The following is an 18,800-nucleotide window of genomic DNA, read 5'->3' on the forward strand; positions in this document are numbered from 1 at the left end:
CCGGAGTCACTGGTTTGTATTTCCTGGAGAAATAAGTGAATGCTGTTTTCTCCTTGGAAAGATGTTGGACGACTACCACCATGTGGCCAGAGAAGATCTGTGCAGCTTTGTGCAACAGTTCAACGAGAATTCTTATTCTTATTCTTATTATGTAAATATATATTTATATCAGGGCCTGCTTTGATTAATCAATAAAACAAACAGTCTAAAAACACAAATGCATTGACTTCAAATTACTTGGAAAGAGGGCGCAGCGGTCAACTTAGAAATACAGACAGATTTTGTGTTTTTGTTCTTCTTCTTCTTATTATTATTACAGTTATTATTATTATTAGTAGTAAATGTGCCATCATTTCACTGAACTTGGAGGTTTTAATATGCAATTTCTGAACACAATAACCAGAAGTAGTAAAAGACAAATGCTTATTAGCAGCTCTTGTGGAACATTTGAATCCATTTTTCCTAAAATGAATAAAACAATGAGCTGAGGAAGCTTTCATGCGGGTAGAGGTTTAGTGTAATTATTTGTTTTGAAACAGCAGTCTCACGTGTGCCAAACTCCACCTAGAAAAACACTTTTCAAGGAGAGAGAGCGCTTGTTTTGTTTGCTGTATCCGACGGGGGGCGGACAGCTGAGCGCAGAGTGCTTGTCCTTGAGACATGACTGCCCGAGGGTTTCCCCATCTATATTCCCGGGACAGTCCAAGTTTTTAGCGCGTCCGTCTGACAAGATGCTGGGTGTTTTTGTCAGAGCCGCGGTGAGTCCTCCTTTTCCCCCCTTTGCGTGTGTTTTAAGTGCGTGTTAAAAAAGCGCAGTAACGTTACGTTTGATTTTGCGACATCAGGTCAAGTGAGTGAGTGAAGAGGGAGGGGCGCTGTGCAGAATAGCAACAATGTGGCAACAGTAGGTTAAAATGTAACTTACGTTCACCCAACGTGTGCATTTAAATTGTGCGTTAAGGAATATAACGGAGTATTTTTCTTTTTTTCGGGGAGGGGGTTAGCTAACATTTTGCATAGCGTTAGCTTAGCGTAGCATAGAGTAACTTAGCGTTAGCTTAGTTCGTGACATGGGAAACAGCAATGTGACTCGGAGTCATCCCCCAGTATTATCCACATTCTTGCATCTTTTCTGTCGTGGCGTGCAATAAATACACAAAATATTTAGCAATAACTTTATGTTGATATCGCTAACCGGAAGTTAATTGTTGTGTTCCAGCTTGACATAAATATCCCTACATTTTTTCTAACCGTTACGTATTTAATTCAACCTTATTTGGAGTAATATTAAATCAAATGGGATATCATATGAATGTATCTTCTTATTTTTTGTCAATAAATCGTATAACGACTTTATATTGATGTGTTTTTGTTGTAGCTCCCATCCGAAGGTTCAACTGTGTCAACCTATTTATAAGCTGGCAGAGACTAACACCAGTTAGTCCGAATAGTATAGCTGCTTCTGTCGGTTGTTTTGGTGTCCGTTTTCATGCACCAAATCATCATCTCACTGTAAAGCACGAGCCTGTCTAAGTTATTTACCGTTGTTCGCAACGCCCGAAGCTAGTTCTTGCTTAAACCAGTTTGCAGCGACTCATTAATGTCTGCAGTCTTAGATTGCATGCACTAAACAACATGTTGACACTTGAGGTTAAAGAGATTCAATTAATCTGCAGGGTTAACGAGCCCCAGTGAGATTGTCAATAAGATTACATTTCAGTATTCACACTCATGTATGAATGTACTGGGCTATTTATATATTTAACTGTCTGTTGGGCTTCAAATAGCAATGACACCTTCAACTTTCTAAATCCATTTGTAATACTCCAATTTAATGTGTAATAGCAGAAAAAACAGAAGAGTTTTTAACTTAACAAGATATTATCTTATAGATGCGGCCAGGTATGGTGAAGCCATGTCACCTAGTCAGACCCGTAACGCAGATCCTTGCAAGGCCCCTGACACACCAAGAGGGTCTGCCTAAGCTACCTGTGCCACCCTTGAATCAAACGTGTGAGCGCTACCTCGCAGCTTTGGAACCCCTCATCAGTGATGAAGAGATGGATCACACCAGGAAGGTGGTACAGGAGTTCCTTAAGGGTGGTGTAGGAGAAAGGCTTCAAAAGGGACTGGAAAGGCGGGCACGCAAGACGGACAACTGGGTAGATAAATGGATTTATTTAACTTTATGTGTCACCGTAGACATGATGAGTGTAAAAGCAGTCTTTTGACAGAAGAATCTGTCTTTTGTAATTACATACACTAAATACATGTTTAATTTGGCTGTTTAAGAAATTAAAGTAATTCTTTTTTCGCCCTGGTCTGACTACAGCTGTGTTTGTGTAGTTAACAGAATGGTGGATGCAGTCGGCCTACCTGGATTGCCGTATGCCGGTGGCAGTTTACACCAGCCCTGGAGTAGTCCTGCCCCAGATGCACTTTCATGATCGTCAAGGTCAAATGAGGTGAGAAACCAGCATGCCCTTACAGTATCCAAACTGCTTATCTTAATAATCACAGGCCCACAAACACTAAAAAAAACCCCAGCACTTGTAATGCGTGCAGTAAATTTTCGGGGCTCCAGCAGTACCAGTTATAAAGTTTAATTGTCTGAATATAAGTGCAGCCATTAAGCTGTTTTAAAAAGTGATTTACTTTGTGTTGAAGTTACAGTACAAGCTCATTTTAAGCTGACCTTTGCACAGTCTTCCCTCCACATGCTGGCTATTTAAAGCCCCAGGGCTTCTCATACCATTGCTCAGCTGTTTTTGAATGCTGTGACCCATGGGATATGCAGTGAACATAGGGGCACCATGGAGATGTAATGCAAAAATAACAATGAAGATGATAATAATATATGTGCCAAACATATGAGACTGTGGTAAACAAGCCAGTGCTTGTTTTTGTTTTGTTTTTACTTTTAGCTTCTAAAAATTTAACTGCGTTCCTCTCCATTCCTCTCCATAGTTCATGACTGATTTTGTTCCATCTGTGAACACTATATATGAGCGCTAGCTTTTGGAGCATTGATGCAAAACAAAGCATACACTGACCATTATGTGTAGTAATCTATAATCTGACTTGTTTTTTTTTTTTTTGTTTTTTTTTTGCAGGTTTGCTGCCAAATTAATTGCAGGAGTTTTGGACTTTAAAAAAATGATTGACACGTGAGTTTGTCTGAAATCAATACAAACATTGTACTGCTGTAGCAATAAGCTCATTATCACCATGGCCTGCAGCTGTTTTTTATTTGTTTTTTTTTGTTTTTTTTTCAAAACTGCAAATGAATAATATTAGTTACTGTGTTGTAGTCAGACTCTGCCTGTAGAGTATTTGAGTGGGAAGCCTCTTTGTATGGACCAGTATTACCAGATCCTGTCTTCTTGTCGTATTCCTGGACCAAAGAGAGATATCGTTGTAAATCACGCCAGTGGAAAAACACCTCCGACTCACATCACTGTGGTCCACAACTTTCAGGTACTCTAGATGGCACTGCTGTTCTTTCTTCAATTATAAAGATCCTGATTTTTTTTTTTTATAGTCATTATGAAGAAAAGGAGTAATAAACTAAATCTGTTACTGAATCAACCCGGCTTCTCTTCTAGTTTTTTGTCCTAGATGTGTACAACAGTGATGGCACTCCACTAACAGTGGATCAGATGTATATGCAGCTGGAGAAGATCTGGAACTCCTCTTTGCAGACTAACAAAGAACCGATTGGCATCCTCACATCACAGCACCGCAACACTTGGGGAAAAGCCTATAATAACCTGATTAAGGGTGAGGACAAGCCACAGTATCAGCCAGATGTATTCTATAGATAGAAAGCATTTTTTGTTAGAATCTTGTGATTCACAAGTTCCATTTCCCCCTTTTTTTTTTCTTCTCAGATAGGACGAATAAAGACTCAGTTCGTGCCATCCAGAAAAGTATTTTTACAGTTTGTTTGGATGCTCCAATGCTGCGGGTGTCTGATGACTTGTATCTGAGCCGCGTAGCTGCCCAGATTCTGCATGGAGGAGGTGCTCGTTGGAACAGTGGCAACCGCTGGTTTGATAAGACGCTACAGGTCAGTTTAAAAGAGCGCAATGACTCACAGATCCAAAGTAATAAACAGGATTCTGGCAATGGTTGAGAATTTGAATGTACCTGCAAATCGTCCTCAGTTCATTGTTGGTGAAGACGGTGCATGTGGACTGGTGTATGAACATGCACCTGCTGAGGGTCCACCCATTGTGTTTCTCATCGATTACGTTGTTAAATACATGTAAGTTTATTTCAGATTTTAGACTAGTGTTTCTTCGTGTTTATGATGAGCTCACACTGACTCGGCGGGTCACGTTTTTCTCAACAGGCAGAGGACTCAATTCCGTCGCGCTCCCATGATTCCCCTGCCCATGCCCCAGAAGCTGCGTTTTAACATTACACCTGAGGTCAAGAGAGATATTGAGAAGGCCAAACAAAATATGAACATGTATGTCATGCTGTGCAGTCAGAATGTAGTTTTCTTGTTGCTGTTGTCATTTGGGCTTTGATGTCAGACATTTTCTTTGACTCCCTCTTTTCTCATTTTTGTCAGAATGGTACACGACTTGGATGTGAAAGTGCTTGTGTTTTCTCACTTTGGAAAAAATGTGCCAAAGAAGCATAAGCTCAGTCCAGATGCCTTTGTGCAAATGGCTCTTCAGCTGGCGTACTTCAGGTGAGAAGTCCGCTCTCTTGAAAGGGGGGGAAAGGTCCCGTGGGATGCAGACACTGAGTGCACCGCATGATATACTTTTTTTGTTTTCAATCCAGGATCTATAATATTTGCTGCTCTACCTATGAGAGTGCTTCCTTAAGAATGTTCAAATATGGGCGAACAGATGCAATCCGGTCAACTACTGCAGACTCACTTGAATTTGTCCAGGCAATGCAAGACCCAGCTAAACAGGTACTAGTAAAAATGATGGGCTCTCACAAGCGATGTAACATTTTAAATGTGATCGTAAAAACTGAGCAGTAAATGTTCAAACAGAGCGCAGAGAAGCTGGCACTGCTGCAGAAGGCCATTCAGACGCATAAAGAAAACACGTACAACGTGAGTGCTGAAATCCCCAAAACAACCACTTTTTAACTACTTGATAAATATCACTTTAACATGCTCACCATTGCTTTTTCAGGCAATTCATGGGCAGGCCATTGACAGACACCTCCTTGGGCTCAAGAGGCAGAGCATAGAAGACCTGACCTCTATACCTGAGATATTTATGGACACCTCTTATGCTGTGGCTAATCATTTTAATCTCTCCACCAGCCAGGTATATTTGCATCTAAGAAAAGCCCCAGTGTGTTACTGCTGAGCAAAGGATAATGTGTTGTAATATTTGTTTACTTGCATGTTTGCCCTCATCCCTCCCGTCTCGATGTCCAGGTTGGCTCCAAGACAGACTGTGTGATGTGCTTTGGTCCAATGGTGCCAGATGGCTATGGAGTGTGTTACAATCCCATGGATGAGCACATCAACATCGCCATCACAGCCTTTAACAGCTGCGAGGAGACAAATGCTGCCAACTTTGCCCAGGCTGTAGAGGAAGCACTGTTGGACATGAGAGCTCTCTTGGAAGACACAGCTACAGCCAAGCAGTGATTCCACACAGGAACCTGGCACGGTGTTTTTGTGCCCCCGCCGGGCTGTGGCTGTAGCTGAACCTGGAACAATACCACACTGACACAGACCTGCAATGGACTGAGTGTGTTGGAGCTATGGGGAAACCAGTTTTTAAAGGAATTATGGGAAATTTACCGTGTGACTATCAGTATTGAGATAGAGCTATATATAGGTGTGCGTGTGAACTTTAGATGAGCATTATTTACTAACTGTAATAGTATAAGTACGCCCTCCATTTTTATACTTCAGCAGTTCTGTGTGCTATCTTCCAAATGACTTTGTCCTTGCTTAAGTTAAAGATTTTGAGTGCTTTGGTTTGTTTATTGTTTATTTAAGGTCAAAATAATTGCATATAGTTATAACAGTTAATGAAAAAGGATCTTTCAGTAAGATCCTTTTTCATTTCACTTTCACTTGAAGATATAATATGCAGTTATGAACCACAAGAACTGTATGGTGATAAGTAAATCTGCAGGGAAACAGCCTTCTTGTAATTTCTTATTTTCCTTTTTCAGGGGTGTTGCCTTTGTACAAAGGGTGTGTAGTCTCTGACCAACAACTGAGAGTGTGAGTGCAGGACTCTGTAAAAATACAGAACGAGGGGCATTACTGTCACTGTCTGTCTTCTCCGCTGTCCGTGTCATGAAAAGTCGCAGAGGTCCTTCTGTTCGGGGGGTCTGAGCGGAGCCAGAGGCAATAGCAGCCATCATGGAGCATGCGCTTCAGGTGTATTCCCACAAAACCCAGCAATGCAGCACCTCCCTTCACAGTTGTGATTTAGAATGAAAAGTGCTGCGAAACAATCACGTTATCACAAATAACATTTCATTTCACAGCTATTTGAGTCACAGCTTCGTTCTTGTTAACACCGCTCCTTTTCATCTTTCACCTTTTTCAGCTCGCGTGAGCACCGCTCCTCCCTTTCGCTTTGTGGAGCCAGAGAGGAGGGGCCAAATATAAATGTTGTGTTCAGTTTATAGAAATCACATAACTGATGACTGCTGCATATTATACCTTTAACTCTTTCTTCTCAACAGAGCACAAGTGAACATTGTCAAAAACAGTATCTGGTATCAAAGGCGCACAAATGAATATCGAGCTCTGAAGCTTCCTTCAGAATGCAGGTAGTCTCCGTGAAATTCAACCTCAGCCATATTTCCCGACGCATGCCACTGAAACAGCTGGTTACCTTTAAACACGTTGGTCTTTAAGACATCCATGTCCCGGATCTGAATAACACAACAAGCATATTGCAGTAGTTATACTCGTGCGCTTTTTGTCCTTGTAAGATACAGCATATTGAACCAACACATGTTAGAGAGCTTGTTCGCACCATAATGTATGTAGACTGGGAGTTTGTGGTGTTGAATACTAATCCTATGTGTAGTGCTTGGATTCTGATCTTCACTGAGGGAGGGGCGTTGATGAGCACTCGACAGGTGTGGTTAGTGCTGGACGTTATTGGATTCTCAAACACACCGCTGGGGGAGAACAGCTGAATGTCACAATCTGAGGGGCAAATATGGATCGTTGGTTAACAAGTTATCATCACTATAGTCTGTGTGCAGTTTAGTGCAATTGCAATAAAATTTACAGTTGTCTACAAGGAATATTATAGCTGTGAATTGATTGTTCATAGCTAGAATATCACGTCCTTCCCACCTGCATGGTGGATGGAAAGGATATGAACAAAACAGCCCATATAGCTGGAAATCTTAAAACAGTCTCACTCTATCCGAGGCAAAAGCGTAAAAAACTTACAGTATTCTCATCTGACGTTATGTATTGCAGGGCTTTTGTTTATGATTGCGTTAGACTGTGGAAGTATTCTCACTGCGTCATACAGTACTGTGCAAAAGTCTTGAGCCAAACCTCCTTGATATTTTGTTAGGAAAAATGGGGAAATAGGTGTCAAAATTTACTGAAGATGTGCAAACATGCACGCGTGTAATATATACACTATATAAGGTATAAAACAGTGCTTGTACATTTCTAATTAGGTTTGGTATTATTACCTTTATTCTTCCACACAGCCTAAACCCTCTTAGGCAAGCTTTCTTTTAATTTAAAGTAGTCTTCAGGAATAGTTCTTCAGGCTTCTTGAAGGAAATTCAAAGCTTTTCTTTGGAAGTTTTGATCTGTTGTCTGCCAAAATAATTCCACACTGCTTCAATAATGTTGAGGTCCCAGCTCTGGGGAGGTGAATCCACGATTCACTGTTGCACCTCTCAGCTGACCTCTGACATGCTGACAATAAGTTGAACTAAATAGTTCTGGTTTAGATTCAGACCTGCTGCCACTGATCATCAGTCCATTTCTTGTTTAAGCTGGCATAGCTCAAAATTGTCTCCATCTTTCCCTTTCTTAAGAATGGCTTCTTGAAAGCCACTCTTCCACTGAGAGCATTTCTAATGAGGCTTCAGTGAACAGTAGATTCCACTTTCCTCCAGTTTATCCTCATGATGACTTTTGAAAATTACACATACATCCAACTCTTTGGAAGGAAAATAAGAGTGCCAACCTCAATCAGCTCACTCTCTGGGCAGTATTTTCTTTTAAGGAAATAGTAAATGAATTTTGTATGTATTAATTAGTTTTCTTTATTCTTTTTAAACATACTGCACTACAAATGTATTCAAGTAAAATCAAGTGCAAAGTGGCTTTTGTTATTTAAGAGTAGGTAATGGATAATAGGTATTGATTTGTTAATGACTGGACAGTTTGACCTCATTTGACCTTGAAGAAGAGGTCAGCGGTCCAAAGTAACATGATATTTAAAATTCCCACATATCTTTCCCTATTTACCCGTATGTTGTCAATGTAAACAAAGGCAGTTTTAAATCATTTTGACCTTCAAATCAATCTATCAAGCTTTAAGGAGAGGTCAGAGGTCAAATGTGACATATTTTAAATCTTAGTATGGTAGTTTCTATATGTCGACAATGCACACCACCAAAGACTCATACTTTCTAACTTGTATGGCTTTTGTCAATTTTCAATAAAATTATTAACTTTAACTTCAGTTGATGATCTTGGTGGATGTAACGTAAATTCTAATGGATTGCTAACATGACCCCGCTGTGCCCCCCTGTAGAAAGAGAGTGACACACATGCAAACGCTACCGAACAACAACCTTCTTTGCACAAGTAGTGAGGGGTGGCTTAAGACTTGTGTACAGGCTTGCAAATCTCTGTTAATTCAGTTTAAGTGAATAAGTTTCAATTCACTTGTTGCTGCATCCATTCAAACAACAAATGAAGGATGCTCTTTCATTAATCATAATCCTATCTTTCATGATATTTGACAATCCTTCTGCAAAAAAATTCCTTCTGCAAAAAATTCCTAGTTCTGTTCAAGCACCGTCTTACCTTGATGGTGGCTCCTCTTCTTATTTTTCTGTGAACTGTACGTAAACACAACCCCGCTCCCTGGCGTGAGCAGATTTTGGCGCACCAGCAGGACATTTGTTCTGGTGGTCAGTTCAGTACCTCCCACATGCGCGCACTTCCTCATAAATGCCAGTCGGTCGAAAAATGCCACGTACTCCTCTGTAAAAACGCACGCAGAGTTGCATTTATTTTGCTGCTGCAGCCTTCGCACAGAAAGTAGCAGTATTAGTGTTATTAATAGAACCAACTTTTTCTGCAGTCCAGGGAGCTGGACACCACTTTAATGTGAATGACCTCATCCAAGGGTCGGCCTATGGATACCACACAGCGATCTGTCACATCAGTTAAATCCACTGTGCCTGATTCCTCCAGCAGTAGCTGTCCACATGCACCTAGACAGGAGCAGATGTTATAATATTAATAATAATGCTTTTCCTTCGGTTCTTCATGAGCTCTTAAAGTATTTATGTCTACTGACTTGATTTATGGGTTGGAGTGAGTGTTGTGGCAGCCACTGGGGTCACTGGGATGGTGAAGGCCTCTGTTGGACTAGGAGAAAGTTGGCGTATGCTTGGCTGTGATATGTTTTTAGGGCTTAGAGTGGAATGCAGAGGAGTGGGTTTATCTGATGTGGATGGCACATCTCTGCAGCTGCCCGTGTAGCAGCCCTGGATGGTGATTGGCTTGGGCATGTGCATGCAAATCAGGGGGCTGAGGGGCTCTGGCTTAGAGGGGCCCATGCAGGACACAGCTCTGGATTGGATACCGTAGCCACAGGATACTGAACACTTGAGAGAAACACAACACTTATGACAAGGAAATTTCACAATGTTAGCAATATCATGCTTAATGAGACATCAGTGTCCACTGCTTCGGTATTCAGCGAAGGAGTGGACGGGAGAAAAAAAACAGGTTCAAAAGAGATTATTTCATCCCATTTCTATCTAATAGCCATCCCCATCTTGTGACGTACCTGGCTCCACGGCTTCACCTCCCACCTAAAGGTGCAGACTTGCACCAAGCAGGGCACTGTGATGGCTGGTTTGACAGCTGCATGGCAGTTTTCCTCTGCCACCATGCTCTCCTTGCCGTGGATAAACTGGACACAAGACACAACCCTCTGAGCTACACCTAGGTCACAGGAGACTGAGCAGGGTAACGTCCTGAATACCTTCCACCTGGCCAAGTGACAGTGGTGGGGAGTTCATTATTTTTTTTGCTGTTGCAGAAATCGATTTCAGGTTTGCATTTTGTGTGATCTTCACCTTGCTGGGCAGCTGTGAGTGTTACATGATACCACTGCTGTGGGCTTGGGAAAGTTACTGCACTCCGAATCTTCCACAACCACCTCCTCCCCTTCTGCTTCCCGAGCACAGTACAGCACCCTGTTTGCTACCCCTCCTCCACACGTAACACTGCAGACTCCTTGCTTAGAGCGCCACCTGGTTGTTACAAGAAAAATATTCTGTAATTTTAAAACATTTATTTCAAATCTGCATCCTACTTTCTACACATCTCTATGGTTACTACAGTGTCTCACATAGGAGGGCAGGGTAAAGTGCTGCATATCTCAGACTTGGGATGAGGTTTAGTAGAGGCATCACAGTGGAAGTCAGGCACTCCCAGTGTGGTTTGATGGTCCACACAAGAAAACCACACCTGCAGAGTTCCTACAGCACATAATCAGTGGGCTTTGAGTTACTACATCTGAGTAGACAGCACTGTTTCTGACTAAGGGAGGACTTACCATTGCCGCAGGTCTTTGAACACGGGCTAATAACAGGGCTCCACACATACACACGAGGCTGACTAGAGCGTGGTAACAAATCAGACTTTAGACTGGGTTGTTCCTGGTCAAGAAAGACAACAATTGTAGAGATGTTTCACATTCTTAAAGAACACTGGAGTTCAAGTTATCGTTGATTTTACCTCTCGGTCTGATTCCCACCCAATGGGACACACGTCTACCACACAGGGCACAGAATCGGGGGGTTTAATCTGCTTTGAACAAAAACTTTGATCGACTTCAACATCCACGCCACCTTCAGGTCGGATGCACGTTACAATCTGTTTTGCTTCTCCTGGCCCGCAGATTGCCGAACAATCCCCTGGCTCTGATGCGTGCCATCTATAAACGCACAGACCGAAGATTTACAATGTTAACTGTTCACACTCTGTGAATCTAATAATCAGCATTACATTGCAGATGTCATACCTGGCAGGACAGTGCTGCAGGTTACATTTTTCAATAGCGTGCGGAGCTGTATCAGGTGGACATTTGGAATCTGGAACCTTCACCACATCAGATCCATGTTTCTGAACACACCTTACAGGACGCACTCTTTCTCCCCCACCACAAGAGGCGCTACAAGGCCCAAACGTCCCTGCAGTCCATCTGTAAAATAGTACATTTTACATGTGCTAGTTTGTGCTGAGCACTGTATGTCAAAAGAAGCTGAGTATGAACCCAACCTGGGGGGACAGGGTGCAAGATTACAGGTTGTGTAGAGCAGTGTGGTTGGACGGGGTGTTGAACAGTCATGTTCCTCCAAAGGTTTGCTGGTCTCTTCATCTGCACAAATATAAACATGCCTCCGAACACCTGTTGAGGGGTGAAAGGTGGAAGACGCAAATGTTTACAAGACCTTGGATTTAACAGTTGTAGCCTCCTATAGTCTACATCAGGTATCAAACATAAGGGTGTAAATTATGGACTTCTAACTGTATTTTCATGAATTTTACAACTTTTCCTACTTATAAAGACCTCCCCCACAGCCTTCATGCTACACCAAAGTAGTGAAATAGCAGATAAACAATTAAATGACAGAAAAATTCACAGTAAAATAAACAAGTAGGACATTATCTGTAAATTAACAAGACAGTCTGGGCCTGTATTCTTTAATTTACTACAGCATAATCTCTTTATCATGTAGAAGAATTGGGATGTGCTGTTAACATTGCACCAGAGACTGGTACACTTTTTGTCACTCTTTAGCAACAAAATATGAACTTTAGTCAAGTAAAGATTGCTATGATAGTGTTAGCTTCCTTTTTATTTATGTTGCCAACTAAATGATTTTCATTCAACTTAGTTCCACTTCATTGTTTTCCCCAATAATCTAAGCTCTCAGTAGGCAGCGCACACCAGAGTTTGACAGCCACTGCTAAACACTATTATACAAATGCTTTCAATATGGCATTTTACTTGCAAAAGACATCTGTTTCCCAAACAAAAAAGCAAACACTACACGGTCTCTCAAGGTCTCAAATGATCCCCGTCATCAACAGTATTTTTTTTGTCACTTTCTTCGTTAAGTTACTTACCTGATCCACAAGATACAGAGCAGGGTGTTGGGAAAACAGACCATTTGCCTTTGGGTAACACATCCATTTGGCTGCTGTTTCTGGTAGGCACATAGAACTGGTAGCTAATGTTTGGATTTGTTTTTTCTCCATATTCTTTTCCATATTTGCGATAGATCTACAGTGAGAAAAAACAAAACAAAATCACTATAACTGTTGCACAAAGCCACGTGAACAGTTTAGTAAGATTTCCTCGCCTGACCTGTACTTTTATCTCCTTTTGCAGAGGCCCAGGCACGAGCAGCTCCTCCATCTCAGGCAAAAGGTCAGGTGTTAGATGGATTCGGTACTCCAGGCGGTTTTCATCCAGCGGGGAAGGGTGGGTCATATTCAGAGCCATGCTGCCCATTCCAGACACAATGTACGTCTCCCCAGTCTTTACAGCTGTGGATGCAAAGTTTTAATCCTGTTAAGGTTGTCTTATAGAAATGTAAATCTCCTGTCCAGTTATGCCACTCACCCATATGAGTGAAGAGAGGTGCCCTGTTGATAATATGAACCTGTGTGGCATTCACTGGCACCGAGACAAAGGTGATGTACTCTGAAACAAAAATAAATCACTGATTTATAACTGATGCACGATAATACAGCAGTTATTAATGCCATCAATTATTCTTTTCAAACTAGTAAAGAAAAAAAACCTTTCACACCCCAAAAGCATTAAATTTGCTTATGTACAACAGGGAAAAAAGCAGGAAAACATCATATTTGCTTTACAAATAACTTAAATTAATGGCACTCAGTTTGTTACCTCTGGCCTGACCACCACTGTAGGAGTCAGATATCAACCTGCAGGAAGACCCATTTCCACCACACACCCCACAGATATCCCGTACTTTTCCAGAGTGCAGGACACCATCACAGCCAAACAGCTGATCAGAGACAAAAGAAAGATCACAGAAAGAGGGATATGGCATTTGATCCCTGATATATTTAGCCTCATTAACCCATCCCTACCTGGCATCTGCCTCTTAGACAAGCTGCTGTAGCGCCGAATGGAGGAGGGCTGTCTGTCTCACAGCGAGTACCATCCACAAACTGAGAGCCACGGCTCACTATGAAGTTTTCTCCATCTGACTGGCACATATATCTGCACTGTTCATCCCCTGGTTAGGATAAGAATAAGAAATGTTAGGTGTACACATTTTTCACATTTTGCTCTAAAGAAAAAAAATCAAGTTTGCTTAGACCTACCCTGTGTAAAGCCTAATGCAGGAATCCATGTGTAGAAGGAAGCACTGTTTGGTGGCAGGTAGAGGGGGTGGTTATCTGTTTGGGAGCACTGCTCTGCCATGAAATTAAGTTGAGTGCGCTCACAGGGCTGCAATAAGGTAGATGGTAAGAAAAGTGTTATTTTCTCCTAATAAGTCAAGTTTACACTGCCAAGCCCAAATTACAGTAAGGATACTCTGGCAGTAAACTGAATTTGAAGAATAGCTGATTTGTCCCATGCTCTTATTTTCACATGTGCATGACTTATTTTCTCGTAATTCTAAGACATTTAATCATTTCTGTTGAAATTATGGGCTGCAAACTACTAAGAAAAGCTCATTCAAAGCTGGGAATGATTTTGGGTCCAATGTTCCATTGATTAAACAATATTGACCTATTGTATGGAGGCCCAATGTAAACATAGCCGGTAAGTACTTACTTGCTGGTTACAAAGTTCAGCCTCGATATCTGGGCCCTCACAATCATTCCCTCCAAACGCAGGTCTGAAAATTAGAGGTGACACACCAAAATCCCACATGTTCTTAAGAAGAAGTTCAGCAACATGTTTTTACTGACGCATCCATTTGTTAACCTTGGGTTGTTACATTGCCGCGTACGAAGTGCGACACCGCCACCACACGTCCTCGAGCAGGAAGAAAACTCAGACCAGCCAGACCAGGAGCCGTGAACCACATCAGGGGAGCTGAGATCATCTGGAGACACACAGCGCCCCTTTAGACACCACTAGAAGAGAGGATTGCATCCCGTGAAAAACACACTACTGTTTGATGACTCTCTGGTGCCTGCAGAGCTGTACCTGATTAGGACCACACTCTGTCCCATCCAGAAGTGGCACTAGGAGGCGTTTGCAGGAGCTATTGTCGTCTAGATTGACGTGGCAAGACAGAAAACGACAAGCTGGCTGATGGAAAGGAGAAAAAGGTTGTTAACAAACTGAAAATGTGGTAATGTCAATTTCCCATCCTGTGCCATGAAGACTGTGACATACCAGGTCATTATTGGTGAAAGAGCAGGCTTTCGCAGTGCTACCAAAAGCTATACGACACTGGTCATCCACGCCATAGTAGAGCCCTGGCTTCCAGTCTTGCAGGGATCCTTCCATTGCAGGGAGATCTTTTACACATTCCGCCTTCCCTTCACTGAGAATACCAACAGATGAGAAAACCCAAAGCGCTGACATTATATTGCGCTGAAAGACTGAAGACTTAATATAAATTACGTTTTAAGGATCAACCTCTGTGGCAGATATGAAGACACGACTTAAGAGTAAATACCATATTCAGTAGTGCCAGATGTGCATGATAAATGAATGGCATTTCTTGCACAGCTGCTGTGAACAGGTTGGCCCACCTGAAGAAAGTAAGAAGCTGCTGTCTGCTGCAGGGAGACCAGGTCAAATCCACACTGTTGTAGCCTCCGTCAGAGGCCATCATGAACCCACTCCTGCTGCAGGTGTTTCCTACTCCGTCATGGTTGATTCCAAAGCTGGATGAAATACAATCAAGCATAAAAGATGTTAAAGTAACCATAGTGTAGGATGCTGTGAGCATGCGGTTGTTAAAAGATGACATTCCCTGGCTGGTGACATTTAAAGGTATTTTAAATTGCCAAGAATACCAGAGCAAACAATTACGGTAAAACAGTCTTGAAGCATGTAAAGCACCATTTAAACTGTCAATCACGGTCCAGTATGGTGACTATAGTGAGTGTTATGAGCTGAATTAAACTGCACAGTACAATTAAAGCTTTTTTTTATGGGTCTGTGATTTGTGAAGAATTTCTTGGAAACATTGAAAACATTTCCTGTATAGACAAAAATTTATCTCTGACTGAAAATAGAAAGAAAAACTCACTTAAGGGGGGGGAAAAAGCAATTAAACTGAATTATACTGTTTGATAATTTCAAAATGACAGAAATAATAAGGAATGCCCCAAATTAGACACAGCTGTAAACTAAAGTATACATTTTAGGTCCCGTGGATTATCCCTTTTACCTGTGGCCAATTTCATGAGCGATGGTGATTCCCAGGTCAAAGCCAGTGTCCTCTGTAATCACACAGCTCCAGTCACTGGAGCAAGCCCCACCGAGCTGTGTTACTCCCCTGACCTGCTTGTTTCCATCAGGTAACACCAGGTCATACCTGATTGTGATGGTAAAGCAAAAAAAAAATCATTTTGCTCATCTGCAAGATAATAAAACATCCTCTTATAACCAGATACAGACAGTTAACATACCTTGTAATGTACAGTAGAAGATCTGCATGTAGCGGGTCCGTGTCATTTGAAGGGTTAATCCTTCTGCCCCAGTCACACACACTTCTGAGAGAAGAAGTGATGTTGGTAGACAGCTGGATCTCTGGCTAAAACATGGTCAAATGTAACAAGAGAATTAAAGTACTTTGCACTGAAACTTTTAATCATGTTGCTCACATTCAGAGTCACTATGGATAGCAGCAGCTTAATAAGCTATAGATGTGACAATAGCTTACACAAGCACTGTAGGACTTCAGATTATTGTGCTAAAAAGCTATATCTAATATTTGGTCATTTGTGACTTAACTATAATGAGCTGGAGTCATAACAGAAAGCCACTTACCTCTGGCTCTGACAGGATGATCATGCGGACCAGGTGCACCCTCATGTTGGCACCCAGCGTAATGTCTCTCAACAGCTCTGAGGCCTGGGTGGAAATTGAAATATAAGTCCAATTACTATATTTCATCACTTTCAGTGTATTGGGACTATAGAATTGCGGAGCACTTACACCAGGCCAGACTATGGAAAGAATTCAGCAGACACGGTACAACTTCAGAACGCATTACTGTCTCTGACTTATTGCTTTTAACACCTCTTTCATTATCTGCTGATTCCTCCCTATATCATCCTCACAGCTCCATTTACGGATTGTTCCAGTAAACATTCCCATCCACTAGTTCTAACTTCTTTTGCATGTGTGCGATCAGGCTTACAATGTTGAGGTTGGTGAGGATGTATCTTTCTGTGTCCTGCCTGTGGACCTGCTGGACATCAGGCCCCACCACTACCAGTAGCTCCAGATGGGTGATATCAGGCATCACAGCTGACCGACGCAGTCGCTCACTTACTGCGACCAAGAAGAAAACAGTGCAGACACAGAATGATAACCTGTCTGTGTGCCAGTGGTTGTGTATATACTTTTTTTCTCATTTTGTTGTATTTTCAAGCTTCCATTGACACACATACCTGTGGAATGAGAAGAACCTGGATAGGAAAGTACTCTTGGACTGGTCGAGTGATGAAAAGGCTTTTGAAAGGAACAAAACTTTGTTTACATCTAGTAGTGAAATTAATGCTATGTAACTAGATTTAGACATCTGAGTCAAACACCAAAAAAAACCATGAAAATACTGCTAATTGCTTGTTAGCAGTATGCATGTAAATCCAATAACCAAAGTTAGGACTCTCTGTAACTTGTGGGTTTTTCGCAGGATGATAAACAGCTTAAAGTTGAAGAGTTCAATGTACTTTGCAGAAGTTCCGAGCAGTGGAATGACTAACCGCAGTGCTCCTGTTCACCCGCAGCTTTCCACCTACCTTTTCCAATGGAGAAATCATTAGTGCGCTTAAGCCAGGCCGCAGCAGCAGCAGACAGAACAGAGTCATAAAAACCATGTTTCTCCTTCTTCCTGTGTGTGTACCTGCTCCGCTTTAACACCAGGACAATATGTGATCCTCCTACTCAGGCAGGACAGAGCCAAGAGTCTGTGAGTATGCGTTTATGTAAACAGTAGGGACAAAGTTGATGAGCATCACGCGTCATTTGCTGTTTTTTTGGGGGGTTGGAGACCAAGAGGACAGCTCTTATTGGTTGGCTCTCTCAGCGTGTGCTATGACTAATATGTGTCATTTCTTGCCTTTGGTCACTGAGTGATAAAAGCTATGACGACCCACCGAGAGTTTTTGTATTTGCAGTGATGGCAGCTTCCTTGCTTTATTTAGAAACCAAAAGTCCAACTTTAGACACCCCACCATATTTATGGGCCTTTCCCAGACAACAAATGAATTGTGCTGAATTTGTTACAAGTGATTGTGAAGTTTGTTACCCGTTGTAGCCATTAGAGGGCACACATGATCCTGTGGATGAAATGAAAGTAACGGGGGGAGAGAGCAGGAGCTACTCCACAAGAGTGTAACAAACTAACATCCCTCATGTTCACGACAGAGATGAAACCAGCGTTAAGCTGCTTATTTGTAAGGGCCGAAGATTCAGAGTGTAAGCAATAAAACAGCTCAATTTAAGCAACATTAGACGATCTAATAACTTTGGTCTGTGGCTATAATTAATTTCCTTTACAGTTTAAATTAGGTCAGAAGAAAGACTTTCTTCTCTCCAACTATTTTTAGTGCTTTTTTTTAACACTTGGTGGAGGAAAGCCATTTTAAATATAACTTTATGCTTTGATATTCCTTTGATGACATGAATACAGTAGCAATGAACTTATCAGATTCCATCTGACTTTTAACACAACGCTGGTTTCTCATCCTGCTATGAAAAAGATTCAAGTATAACCAGAATGTATTCCACGCCTTACATAAACTCCGAAATGTTGTGGAAATAGCATTTGACCCTCTTCCTCTCTCACTCGCTCTCTCTGTTCCTCTCCATCCCCTTCCTTCCTCTGGGGGTATAGTTTATCTCTGCAAAGCTAGGATTCAAGCCCCATCTGCCATTAGTCGGCCAGATATCTGCCTGTTGTCAGTCTGAATTAACAGCTGGGTGTCACAAGCATTACACCAGCGTTGCTGCTCCACTAAAACCTCAATGCCATGCTAGATTTGCCGAGCACAACAGACTGTGATGAGCGTCGTCGGAGTCTCATGCCTGCTCACTCTGAGGAGGGCATGAATTGTATATTCATGATGTCCTAAATTATATATATCTAGCCATATGGGATACACAAGTGGGCACAGCAGATGAAGCCTCAGGAAAATTTTGTTTGGTTGTAATTACTGAGGAAGGAGGAAGCTGTTTATGGCTTGAAAAATATTCATAGAAAGTAATCTCTGTTAGATCACTTTGTGCCCCATTTGTAGTTATCTTATTGCTAGAAACTATATTAAAGTCATGTAAAACTGCATGTCACGCATTACGACATTTTGGAAAGACATTTGGTAAACTGGGTTT

At 41.8% G+C, this 18,800-nt stretch overlaps 2 protein-coding genes across 3 annotated transcripts; one reads left to right on the top strand and one right to left on the bottom strand.

Annotated features, from left to right (window-relative positions):
• Positions 1-595: 595 nt before the first annotated feature.
• Positions 596-6,132, top strand: LOC146562215 (carnitine O-acetyltransferase-like). Of its 2 annotated transcripts, none has more exons than XM_085293781.1 (14): positions 596-758; positions 1,893-2,162; positions 2,347-2,465; positions 3,114-3,167; positions 3,312-3,477; positions 3,606-3,780; positions 3,891-4,069; positions 4,167-4,267; positions 4,355-4,474; positions 4,580-4,702; positions 4,798-4,933; positions 5,018-5,080; positions 5,163-5,300; positions 5,414-6,132. In XM_085293781.1, the coding sequence occupies exons 1-14, from the start codon at positions 732-734 to the stop codon at positions 5,627-5,629; spliced, it is 1,887 nt and encodes a 628-aa protein (XP_085149907.1). In that variant the 5' UTR covers positions 596-731; the 3' UTR covers positions 5,630-6,132. The 2 variants fall into 2 exon arrangements, with proteins under 2 accessions (XP_085149907.1, XP_085149908.1); XM_085293782.1 differs by lacking the exon at positions 596-758 and adding an exon at positions 781-904.
• Positions 6,133-6,480: 348 nt separating this feature from the next.
• On the bottom strand, positions 6,481-17,374 carry adamts13 (ADAM metallopeptidase with thrombospondin type 1 motif, 13). Its single transcript, XM_085293780.1, has 29 exons — positions 17,210-17,374; positions 16,859-16,919; positions 16,606-16,739; positions 16,233-16,316; positions 15,872-15,996; positions 15,631-15,777; positions 14,987-15,121; positions 14,625-14,775; positions 14,433-14,537; positions 14,208-14,359; positions 14,055-14,118; positions 13,598-13,724; positions 13,361-13,509; positions 13,155-13,275; positions 12,864-12,944; positions 12,606-12,787; positions 12,365-12,521; positions 11,513-11,642; positions 11,256-11,435; positions 10,970-11,168; positions 10,788-10,890; positions 10,581-10,710; positions 10,306-10,482; positions 10,014-10,218; positions 9,519-9,828; positions 9,289-9,432; positions 9,020-9,199; positions 6,984-7,159; positions 6,481-6,879 (listed from the first exon to the last, which is right to left on the bottom strand). The coding sequence occupies exons 1-29, from the start codon at positions 17,285-17,287 to the stop codon at positions 6,724-6,726; spliced, it is 4,143 nt and encodes a 1,380-aa protein (XP_085149906.1). The 5' UTR covers positions 17,288-17,374; the 3' UTR covers positions 6,481-6,723.
• Between the last annotated feature and the right edge of the window lie 1,426 nt (positions 17,375-18,800).

This window comes from Mchenga conophoros, linkage group LG12 (assembly GCF_057382185.1).
Source record: "Mchenga conophoros isolate Kocher_MC1m ecotype Shallow Benthic linkage group LG12, M_conophoros_male_GT1.1, whole genome shotgun sequence".
Classification (NCBI taxonomy): Eukaryota; Metazoa; Chordata; class Actinopteri; order Cichliformes; family Cichlidae; genus Mchenga; species Mchenga conophoros.

Bases quoted from the DNA above. Each gene is read 5' to 3' on its own strand.
- adamts13 (XM_085293780.1), bottom strand. From the start codon at position 17,287: ATGGTTTTTATGACTCTGTTCTGTCTGCTGCTGCTGCGGCCTGGCTTA. The intron at 11,436-11,512 runs GTTGGGTTCATA...ACTATTTTACAG, and splicing joins CTTGCACCCTGTCCCCCCAG to ATGGACTGCAGGGACGTTTG. The intron at 10,891-10,969 runs GTAAAATCAACG...TTTCTTGACCAG, and splicing joins GGTGGGAATCAGACCGAGAG to GAACAACCCAGTCTAAAGTC.
- LOC146562215 (XM_085293781.1), top strand. From the start codon at position 732: ATGCTGGGTGTTTTTGTCAGAGCCGCG. The intron at 2,163-2,346 runs GTAGATAAATGG...GTGTTTGTGTAG, and splicing joins CACGCAAGACGGACAACTGG to TTAACAGAATGGTGGATGCA. The intron at 5,081-5,162 runs GTGAGTGCTGAA...TTGCTTTTTCAG, and splicing joins ATAAAGAAAACACGTACAAC to GCAATTCATGGGCAGGCCAT.